At 58.6% G+C, this 10,765-nt stretch overlaps 2 protein-coding genes across 2 annotated transcripts in view; one reads left to right on the top strand and one right to left on the bottom strand.

Annotated features, from left to right (window-relative positions):
• Positions 1 to 3,592, bottom strand: part of XRCC1 (X-ray repair cross complementing 1) — a 35,063-nt gene extending 31,471 nt beyond the window's left edge. The window contains exons 1-6 of the mRNA XM_044668517.1: positions 3,315 to 3,592; positions 985 to 1,077; positions 752 to 862; positions 486 to 644; positions 253 to 333; positions 19 to 171 (exon numbers count right to left, since the gene is read on the bottom strand). Of these exons, the coding sequence (XP_044524452.1) occupies positions 19 to 171; positions 253 to 333; positions 486 to 644; positions 752 to 862; positions 985 to 1,077; positions 3,315 to 3,365 (648 nt within the window). The 5' untranslated portion in view covers positions 3,366 to 3,592. The remainder of the gene's footprint in view (positions 1 to 18; positions 172 to 252; positions 334 to 485; positions 645 to 751; positions 863 to 984; positions 1,078 to 3,314) is intronic.
• Positions 3,593 to 8,703: 5,111 nt separating this feature from the next.
• LOC123243045 (phospholipase A2 inhibitor and LY6/PLAUR domain containing) lies at positions 8,704 to 10,559 on the top strand. The gene is made up of 5 exons (XM_044671216.1): positions 8,704 to 8,770; positions 9,163 to 9,279; positions 9,573 to 9,725; positions 10,075 to 10,218; positions 10,358 to 10,559. Exons 1-5 carry the CDS (start codon positions 8,704 to 8,706, stop codon positions 10,534 to 10,536), a joined length of 660 nt encoding a protein of 219 aa, XP_044527151.1. The 3' UTR covers positions 10,537 to 10,559.
• Positions 10,560 to 10,765: the final 206 nt, after the last annotated feature.

The raw sequence follows: 10,765 nt of genomic DNA, 5'->3' as shown, positions 1-10,765 counted from the left end.
CCACATCCCGAGTCCCACAGCCCTGAGAGGAGCCAGGCCCAGAACGGCCCCCAGACCCATCTCACTTGGAGAGGCCTTGCCGACCCGACTGAAGAAGAGGGCCCCGGGCCGGAGGCTGCCGCTCGTGCCGTCATCCTCCCTCACTCGGAAGGCTCCCAACTTGGTGACCTTCTGTGGAAAGACCCAGTCAGAGAAGCGCCGCCCCCCCCACCCCCGGGCCCGAGGTGGGACAGACAGGCGGGGCCCACTCACCGGCGGGGCAGCCTCGGGCTCCTCCTTGTCCTTGTCTGGGGGGCTGTGAAGCCTTATGAAGCTCAGACCATACGGAGAGTCCTGGAGGACCGGAGAGAGGAGGGTCCCAGGCTCTGCCACACACCCCCAGCCCAGGCCCCCCAGCTTCCCTCTTACATCCCCCAGCCCTGGCACCCCGGCCTCCCCCAGCCTCCCTCAGACTCCCCCAGCCCTGGCACCCCGGGTGTCCTCACCTTGCAGTAGGGCTGGCTGCACACAACCTTCACCCGGTCCCAGCGCTTCTCAGCAGTGGCCCGGACCAGCTTGTCAGAACCAAACAGCCGGACCCGATTGGAGTTAGTCCCGCTGCGGCTCTCAGTGGGGGACATGAATGAAGAGGTCACAAGGAGGACCTGGGAAGAGAACACGGACAGACAGACACAGATAGACACGTGGCTCTAACCTCAGGGCCTCCAGAAGCCTCTGGTTGGCGGAGGACATGGCTCGAGCCCGGGCTCACCTCGTAGTCCTGCTCCCCACTTCCAGCAGCAGAGCTGCCCGCCAGCACCTCGACAAAGGCTGAGCCCTCGTTCCCGACATCGATGCTGTGGATCTGCTCCTCCTTCTCCAGCTGGGGGGAGGGAAGGAGAGGCCTCCGGGTCAGAGAGGCTGTAGCAGCCGATGCTCCCAGGCCCCCCTCTCACAGGTGACCCTGAGCGCCCCGGCCCAGGCAGCGGGGTCCGGGGGTGTCACCTGCAGGATGACGGAGATCTGCTTCTCCCCGGCCTTGGCCGATCTCCATTTCCGATAGGTGTCGGCCTTCAGCAGGTTGTCCGCCGAATGGGTCTGGGGGGGAACAAACAATCACTGGGGCCCTGAGCTACGACAAATGTCAGCTTGTGGATCCTCCCGATCCTGGCCCAGAGCCCCACTATTATCTTCCTTCTACAGCTGAGAAAATGGGGGGTAAATGCCCAGGGTCACATGGCAGATTGTAACTTGGAGCTCCCCAACTCCAGGTCTAGAGCTCTCCGAGTCTTCCCTGGCCTCCTCCTTCTGAGGCCTTCTACTGCTGGGGAGTGGGGGTCCAGGCTGTGCCCCACAGGGGACATGGGAGACCTCCTGATCTTGCCAAGAGCTCTCCCCTAACTCCTTTCCGAGGTACCTGGTCCCTCTCCCCTATATCAACACGTTAACTGCCCAGAAACTGCCAGGTGTCCTTGTGGCACCCTGAGAAATCATTACAGACATCGTGGGAGTTCCACAGAAGATCACCCTGAGGACTCCCTAGGGCTGCTCTGAGGGGTCCCCCTGCTCCCACAAGAAGCCATCCCATTAACCTCCAGAAACCCCCACAGATGGGCCTGGGAACCTTTGACAGCTAGATCTTCCCATCAGCCCCTTCAGACGACTTGGAAAGCTCCCCCAGACACACTCCTGGAGGTTCTTTCCTGATACTGCCGAGGAATCCCCCACAGATACCCAGTGTCCCCCCATAAACACACCTAAGCCCCTGTAGAGGAGCCCCCATTGATAAATGTCTGCCACTCCCAGGGGTCCCACTAGATCTCCTAAGATGTATCCTAGAGATGTTCTCAGAAGCACCCCTGAACCATCCCAGAAGTCTTCTAGAGACCTCCACGTGTCTCTTAGCCCCACCCCCAGTCTCCAATGGGCACCCTAAGCTTTAGGCCAGTCCCATCAATGGAGTCTCCTGGGGATGCCTCCAGAGCCCCCCTCTGCCCTCTGACCCTACTAAACATCTCAAAGCCACCTGGAGCCCTCTAGGGAAGCCTAATTCTCCGCCCCAGAGGGGCTGTCCTGATCCTCCAACATCAGCCCTGGTGGGGGCCACAGAAACCATCTGGTCCAGGCTGCACCCAAGCAGAAATGTCTTAGACTAGTAGGCCCAACGATGGGTCCTCCAGCTTTCCCTCTAAGACCTTTGGGGCAGGGCGATGCCCACCTTCTGGCTCAGCCCACTCCACTGTTATACATCTCCAAGCTCCTTCCTAGTTTGGAGTGGAAATCTCCATCCTGCCAAATGCCTAGTTCTGCTCCCTGGGGCCAAGGAGAGGGTCCTTCAAAGACCCAAACACACCAGTTCAGGCCTCTCAGCCAGCACTGGCCTCTTGGCCGGCCTCTCCTGGGCAGTCTCCAGCCCATCTCTATCCTTGCTATGCCAGAAGGGAATGGCCTCGCCGGCCAGCAGGACCATCATGCCCAGGTAGCCTTTGTTTTCTTAGCTCCCAAGGATGCCGGGAATGATGTCAGGCTGGCAGTCCAGCGACCGGGTCAGAGGGTTCAGAAGAACTGTCTACCACCTGCCCGCAGGGGTTACAGCCCCCGTGACCCACAGGAGGCTGGAGCTGGATTCCTATTTATATTTAAAGTCAGATGATATGTAGCAGAGACTGGCGAAGGCTTGCCTGAAATCTAGGTTTAGACTCTGGCCTACAGCTCAGCAACCAAGCCAAAAAAGGGGATGGGGCCTTGTGGGAGCCCACACTGACCCCTCCGGAGGCCCCCAGGCGTCACTACCAGGCCCTCCGAGGCGGATCTTCACATGTCCACCTCCTGAAAGACGTCCCTGAAGCACCCCCCCCCCCATTCCTAAGGGTCCCTTCGGGCACTCTTGAGTGTCCCAGACATTCCTGGAGCCTCCTTGGATGTATCCAGAGCCACAGACCATAACGAGGGCTTAAACAGCCTCCTTAACCCCCGAGGAGTCTCCCGCAGACATCCCTGGAACCCCCATAACCACGACAAATACAGACACCCCCAGGTGGACCCCACAGACACCCGGGGGAAGGGGGTCCTCAAAGATACTCCGTAGAAACATCAGCTGCTTCCCATTGACACCCTTAGATGGTCCCCAAAGTCGTCCCTCAGAACTCCTCAGCGGTCCTCATAGACACCCTTAAATGCTTCCTATAGATACCCCAGATGGCCCTTACAGACACCCCCAGGTGGCCCCTATAGACACTCTGGAAGTCCCAGAGACAACCGGAAGTCCCTCCTGCCGGGCCTCCGTAACCGGAAGTCCGTAAGACCCACGCCCCATCCCCTCCTCTGGCCCTCACCGGATCCTGGCTACTGCACGACACCACGTGGCGGAGGCGGATCTCTGGCATGGTGGGGCCGGGGTCTAAACAGGACGAGACCGCGGATTCCGAGGCCTCTAGCCAGGCCGAAGCCTGGGAGGGAGGAAGCCACTCTTTCGGGGCAGCACTAGTGCGCAGGCGCACCGCCTCCCGGGACCTGTTCAAAGTAGGGCGCGCGCTCCAGTGGTTGCGCAGGCGCTCTGGCTCCTTGCCCCGCCCTCATCTAGCCGGTGCCGCCTCCCATGGCCGCTCTAGCCCTTTCCTCTATGGCCCGCCCCCGGCTCTAGGCCCGCCCCATAACCGAGCCGTTCCTCTAATTAGGCCTTCAATGGGCAGCCTCTATTTGTGGCCTCTCTAACTATGCCTCTCGACTCTATCCAACCCCGCTCCTTCCAATTAGCCATTCTAGCCCAGGCTCTCTATGACTATCCCCTTGACTCCACCTCTTTCTTATGGCCTCTCTAGCCCATCTTCTCGCTGACCCATCTCTCATTTCCCGCCTCCCGAGCTCCGGAGCCCATTTTCATTGGTCACGCGGCTGGGGTCCAGGGCCAATCAGGAGAGCCAAGTGCTCCTCCGCGCCCTTAGTCGGCTCGGTTTGAAGGGTGTTTTGAGAATAGGGGGCGGCCGTCTCACGTAGTTCCAGTTTGAGCCCCATTAAAACCGGGCAAGCGCAGGTCCTGGGAAGCCGAGCTCTCGTGGTCGGACTCCATCCCGGAGAGAGGCAGCCGCTTACTCGAAATCGTACACCAAAAGGCATTGCTTGAACCCAACACCTCACCCAGGAATAGATACAATTTTGTGCAGGGCTCCCTTAGACAACTATTTGCACGCCAGGTGGTGGTTATGCCTAATCCATCCTCTGAACTTGCCCGGGTGAGGTTCTGTTGGTGGGGGGTACAGATCAATTAAGACAAAGTTAGGGAGCAGCTAAGTGGCTCGGGATAGAGAGCCAGCCTGGAGACTGGAGGCCCTGGGTTCAAATCTAACCTCAACCACTTCCTACCTGGATGATCCTGGGCAAGTGACAACTCCCATTGCCTAGCCCTAGCCTTGCATTCTAAGATGGGAAGTGAGGGGTTAAATCAATAAATACAAAGTAGGCAGGGACACAGATGGCACCTAGGAGGAGTCAAGGGGGCAATGTTCAGTTTTGAGGGGCACTTACACCCTAAAATTGGCAAATGCTGCAAATCAGGGCTTGAAATGATGACTTAAGAACGGGATGGTGAAAATGTTAATGCCAGTTTGATTTGTATCTAGTGTGTCACCTCTTAATCTCCAATGCACCCCTTTGTGGACGCCAGGAATGGACCCTTCACAGCCTGGTACCCCAATTCATGACCAGTTTGACAAACTCAAGGGGACCCTTTGGTTTGGGACCTCTGAAATTGTCTCCTGGTAGAGATCTGTCCCTCTAAGGCCAGGATATTTCACATTCCAGAATCCCAGCTTTCGGGGGAATCCTGAAGAGGTTCAGAGGGTAGCCCCAGCCCTGAGGACAAGAGTCCTGGAGTTTGCCCTTCCAGCCTTAGCAATATGTGGAGGGCTGAGACCCCAGTGGAGTTGGGGAGGCTCTAGTGACCCCCCCCAAAGCACAAACCAACGTTTTTGTAAGACAAGTCCCAGGGGAGAAGAGCTGGGGCCCTTTGAGTTCACATTGATGCGCTGCCCCCTCCTATTGGTATTTATATTTGTGTCTGGAGGTGGGGGCTTCAGAGACCCCACAGAGCCCTCTCTATGACTGGTTTTACTATTTTTGCTCTCTGCTTTCATTTTTTTTTTTTAACTTAAAAAAAACCTGCCTCAGAGGATTTCTTTTGTCCTGGGGCTTGGTAGATCTATTTTTATTTTGGGAATGGTTTCTCCAAATCTACTGCAGCCAGAGCTGGGACATAGCCCTGGTTGATGTTATAAATCAACTATGGAAACTCTCAGAATCAGGCAAGGGGTTTATTTAAAACACAAGGGTAAACTGAGGGAAGAGGGTTAGGGTCTGGGGAAGCTGTTGCTGTGAGTGAATGGCCAGTGCTGGCAGAGGGCCTCAGAAGGCAGGATCAGGCTGAGGGAACGGCCCCCTCAGCCAGGGATAAATTCCACTGCCCAGATGTAGAGTGGTCTACCAGCTTGACAAAAGAGGGTAATGACTTGGCTTAGGGGTGTCCTGGCTAGCCTAACTTAACTAATTCCTTTCCACGTTCCACAACCCACCAACCACACCTCCTGGGGCCCCAAGGGGAAGTCCAGGGGGTAGCTGGATGTCTGGCTGAGGTCAAGGAAATCAGAACCCCCAAGAACCAAGGGAATTTATAGTCCCAGCTCCAACAGCCAGGTCTTGAGACAGGCACTTGCTGGGTCAAAGTTCCATTCCCCTAACTGCCAGGATTGCCTAGGGTGATTTTACAAATGCAAGAGATCTTGCATCAATCCTGCATTACAGACTTGGGAAGACCCCAGAATCCAGCCTGCAAGCCAGCATTAGGGGGGGTGAAGGGGGTTCTGGCTAACATTAGTCTTGGGGTGCCTTCTTCGTGACCCCAAGTTTGAGAAGGGAAGGAGGTCTGAGGTTGTTCTGAGCTATCAAAAGGCAGGAAGCACCCAGACAGAGAAAAGCACCATGGACGGCTCCCAGTATGGGGTGAGCTGTGGCAGGTGACCTGGATGTTTGGATGGAGTGTGTTAAATAGGTGGGGCAAGTGGCCCCCGGGTGTTTTTCCCTCTTTCAGGAGGCATTTCTGTGGGAGTAAACAACAGTCACCAGAATTACCGGCTCTCCACTGTCCAGCCTCAGAATAGAGGCAGCCTGTGTGGCTCCTTGTGGAGCAGCTGGACTCCTCAGTGCTTTGAGTGCTGAGTCAGGAAGAAGAGCTCAAATCCACTCTCAGATCCTGACCAGCTGGGTGACCTTGGGCAGGTCACTTCACCCTTGCTTTGGCTTCCTCATCTGTAAAAAGGGGGTAATAATAGCCTCCACCTCCCAGGGTTGTTGTGAAAATCAAATGAGAGAATACAAATAAAATGCCTGGCACTATATTCATGTTGGCTACTCTTTTTGAATTCTGCATTATCTGTGAGGTGAAACTCCTCCTTCTCTCCTCTGACACTGACACCCACCTTGCAAAGACCCTTATCACCTCCCACACGGACTCATGTAGGTGGGTCTCCCCACTCTCCCATCCATCCTCATTTGGACACCAAAGGGATTTCCTAAAGCGTCCCTCTGATCATGTCCCCTGCTCGGTAAACCCCACGAGATTTCTACTGCCTCCAGGAGCAAAAAGGACATGTTCGGTTTGGCATTCCAATCTTTTCAGCATCTGCCCCTTCCTACCTTTCCAGGCTTCTTGAGCTTCACTCTTCCATCCAGTGACACTGGCCTCCTGTCCCCTCCAACTACTGACCTCCCTGCCTCCCTTTAAGTCCCATCTTCTACAGACAGTCTTCCTCAACCCCCTATTAACTCGGTCCTCTATGGGCTGTCTATCACTTACTCTGTACATCTTTCTCTTGTCTCCCCCATTAGACTGTAAGCTCCTGGAGGGCAGCGGCAGTCTTGCTTCTCAGCACTTAGCACAATGCCTGACTTACTGAGTGACTGAAATAAAAGGCGTCTTGTATCCTCTGTAAATGTTACCTGGAGTGCTTGTAAAGGATCGGCGGGACTCTCTTTCTAACATCTATGGAGCCCTCACCAGGCCACTATATTCTGAGATTTCCCAGAATGAACCCTTTTTGTGGGGGATGGGGGAGGAGTGGGAGCCAAAGAGTTAGAACACCTGCTCCCTTCCAAGCTCAAAGCCAGGCTACAGAAACCCAGAGATTTGGTCCTCCAGTACAATGGCCTAATAGCACAACAACTGCCACTCTCTGGAGAGCAAGGTGCGCTCTGGGGACTCCCCATGAATTTTAGCCTGGTCTCTTGGCCTGAATCACTTCTTGGAAATCTGCTGATGTTCCTGGCTCCAGACATCCAATGGAAACTGCAGTAGGAACTGAACGTCCCTGGGAATCTCTGGACTCTAACTGACCAGCAGTTCCTTTAGGCCCCCAAGAAGATGGCCCTGGTAGGATGGGAACACCCGTTCTTGAGCAGAGCTAATGGATCCAAGGCTGCTCCTGCAGGTCACCTCTTCTTGGGATCCTGACTATACCCTCTCCTGTCTCCCATGACTATGCCCTAAACTTTAGTGCCTGAAGCAGTGATTCCCAAAGTGGGCGCCATCGCCCCCTGGTGGGTGCTGCAGCGGTCCAGGGAGGCGGTGATGGCCGCAGGTGCATTTATCTTTCCTATTCATTGCTATTAAAATTTAAAAAATCAATTTCCAGGGGGCTAAATAATATTTTTTGGGGAACCACTGGCCTAAAGGGCCCCCCTTTCGCCCTCCCTCTGCAGGCATCCCTGTCTGGAAAAGGCAGTGCGCTGTCCCAAATTGCAAATCCTGGAGCCTGAAAAAAGGCGGCACTTTATTTACTGTTCGCATGGTTGGTTGGAGTTTTCCCAGGAGTTTTCTCCATCGGTGTTGAGCAAATTCTCTGTGGCAGCCCAAGGCTCGGGTCCTCCCCAGCCTGTGGGGGGCCTCCTTTCCCCTTGCACCCGGGGGTGGGGGGGCAGTGCTCTGGGAGCCAAAGGATCTCCAGACACATCGGCCCGTCCAGTGAGGTAAGCAGCCCCTGTCCGCCATCCCATTTTACAGGGACAGAAACTGAGGGGAAGGGAGGGGGTGCCTCCTGCTCAGGGCAGTGGCTAGAAAATGAAGGGGTGGCGCCTTTAAGGGTCTTCCCCAGCTGTGACATTCTAGGTTCTAGGGTCCTCCGATATTCTGTTTTCTAAGGTCCCTTCCAGCTCTGAGCCTGGAGGATTCTGTGAAGTGACTAGGGGGTCCCCCTGCCCCCCGCCCCCCAGGAACGTCCTGCCTCACCACTGGGAGGGGTCAGGTCTGGGGGCCGCAGGTAAAAAGGCTTCACACAAAGGAAGGAGTGTGAGCAGGCCCCGGGGGGAGGAGGGCCCAGACGGCGTGGCCCCCACCGACGTGTAGGGACAAGCTGAGGGGAGAGCCGGGTGGAGAAGTGAGCCGGGTGGGGTGTGACTCACACTGGGGAATTGTCTTAGGAAAACTGGGCTTCTGGCCCCTCCCAGCCCGGGCCTCTCGTCCCCAGCCTCGCCGGCCGGATGGCAGGACAAGAGCGAAGAAATAAGGCCAGGGAGGAGGGAGGGACGGAGCTGGGGCGCCAGCCAGCATCCTCTGAGGCTCACCTGGTGACCGGGAGCCGGCTGGGCTGGGGGCTGGGGGCGGGGGCTGGGAGGGGATTGGCCGGCCGGCCCTTCTAAAAGGCCTCTGGGCCCTCTTCTAGGAGCAGACACAGCGCCATGATCACCAGGAGCCCCACGCTGGGCCTGCTGGCCCTCGGCCTGCTCTATGCCCACTGGCCCCCTGGTGAGTGCCGCCCCAGCAGCCCTGGGCTCCAGGATTTGGGGAGGGGGCTCCCAGGGTCCCCCAAAAGTAACTCTCTGCTGGGATCTGGGTCTCTGGACTTCCCTGCTCCATCCCTCAGGGGAGCCCCTTAGTGTGGGGATCCCGGGCCTGGAGCCTCCATTCCTGGGGGGGAGCTAGTCTCCCCTCCAGTCCCCCATTCCCAGGACCCTCTGGGGCCTCCGGGGCCAACAAGAAGGGCTGTAGGGCTGCCCCCGCCCACGCCAAGGAGGTGCCCCTCCTCCAACCTCTAGAACCTGGCTGCTGCCCACTTTGGCCCAAATTCTGGCCCCGGGGCTCTCCCCTCCCTCCCCCCCAGACCCAGGGGTCCTGATGCTCCCCCCATCCCACCCCAGCTCAGCCTCTGTCCTGTGAGACGTGTAAGAACTCGGGACCATCGTGCAGCGGCCGCCTGAAGCTCTGCGAGGCGGAGAAGGATGCCTGCGTGACTGTGGTGGGCTTGTCCGTCACAGGTATGGGGGCGGGGAGGAGCGCTGCGCCCCTGAGGCCGTGGGGGGGGGGGCACTGAAACTGCCCTGGAGGGCCAAGCCGAGCCGGGGATCTCTCCGAAGCCGCGCAGGCAACAAACGGTTATGAAGCACCTAAGAGGCATCAAAGCCACCCGGGGCGTAGGTGGCAAGGCTGGGATTTGAACCCAGATCCGTGGACTCCGAAGCTACAGCTGCCGGCTGAGGGATGGGGAGAGACTTTAAAGGAAGATCCTCTGCGAGGCTCCCTGAGAGGCTTTCTTTCCCCCCATCCCCAGGGAAGAAAAAGTCATTGGACACCTCCAAAAGCTGCATTAAGTTCAAGGACTGCTACTCGGGCCTCATCTCCACCTCGCTGGGCCCACAGGACCACATGGTGTCCAACTCGCACTGCTGCCAGGAGGACGGCTGCAACCAGGGCAGCATCCCCAGTAGGGCCCTTCCCTTCCCCGCCTGCCCCAGCCCCCGCCCCACGGCGCTCCCAGGTCCCTGGGCCCCGAGCTCCCATTCCGGCGCCCACCGCCCCATCTCGGCCTCTTAAGAGGCTCGAGCCTCCTTCTTCCTCACTTCCAGCCTCCAGCAGGGTACAAGTCGGTGACGCCTGACATGCCTTTTCCTCGGGTCTGCCTTCCCCTAAGGGGGCTCCCCCTCGTCCAAGCTCCCATCCCTCGGCTCTCACATCCAGTATTCCCGGCTCCTGGGCCGCTCCCCGCCCGCCCTCGGGGCCCTCTGGCCGGGCGCCCAGACTGCCTGACCCAGTCTTTTCCTCTCCGCCCCCAGTTCCGGAGAACAATAGCACACTGAACGGACTGCGCTGCCCGTCGTGCATGGCCGCCTTCCAGGACACCTGCGCGGGGGAGAAGGTGGTCCAGTGCGTGGGCCCCGAGACCCGCTGCATCTACTTCTCGGGGACGGTGCAGACAGGTGGCCAGCTTCGGGACGGACGGACGGACGGAGGGAGGGAGGCCGGGACGCCTGGGTCCTGGGGCGGCGGGCTGCTGGGCGTCCGGGAGGGAGGGGGCGGCTCCCGGGGCCCAGGCTCACCCGAGCCCGTCCCCGGCAGGCTTCTTCACCACCAAATTCGCCACCCGGGGATGCGCCTCGAAGAGCGCGTGCCACGCGCAGGTGGGCGCCCAGGTGCCCTCCGTCACCTACACGTACGAGCTCCGGAGGGCCGACTGCGTCCCAGCCCAGGAGCCCCAGCGCAGGGTCAGGGAAAGATCGCGCAGCCCAGCCTCGTGAGCCTTCCGGCGGCCCCGCGGCCGGGCCCTCTAGTCACGAAATCCACAGTTCCTCCAGGACCAGCTCTGCGTGCGGCTCCGGGGAGCCGCGGCAGCACGGCGGGGAGGGAGGGGAAGGGCGCAGGGCTCCGGCTACCGGAGTCTCGGGAAGTCCCAGGATAACCTCGGCGCCTCCCCCTTCCGTTTCCAAGGAGATCCCCTCCCCCTCCCCCGGATTCCGCCCCCCCCCC

The sequence above is a fragment of the Gracilinanus agilis genome, chromosome 3 (genome assembly GCF_016433145.1).
Source record: "Gracilinanus agilis isolate LMUSP501 chromosome 3, AgileGrace, whole genome shotgun sequence".
Classification (NCBI taxonomy): domain Eukaryota; kingdom Metazoa; phylum Chordata; class Mammalia; order Didelphimorphia; family Didelphidae; genus Gracilinanus; species Gracilinanus agilis.
The sequence above is the reverse complement of the archived record's forward strand: the minus strand, read 5'-3'. Positions and strand labels throughout refer to the sequence as shown.

Coding starts and splice junctions, on each gene's coding strand:
- LOC123243045 (XM_044671216.1), top strand. CDS start 8,704: ATGATCACCAGGAGCCCCACGCTGGGCCTGCTGGCCCTCGGCCTGCTC. Junction 9,280..9,572: donor GGTGGGCTTGTCCGTCACAG/GTATGGGGGCGG, acceptor CCCCATCCCCAG/GGAAGAAAAAGTCATTGGAC. Junction 10,219..10,357: donor CTCGGGGACGGTGCAGACAG/GTGGCCAGCTTC, acceptor CGTCCCCGGCAG/GCTTCTTCACCACCAAATTC.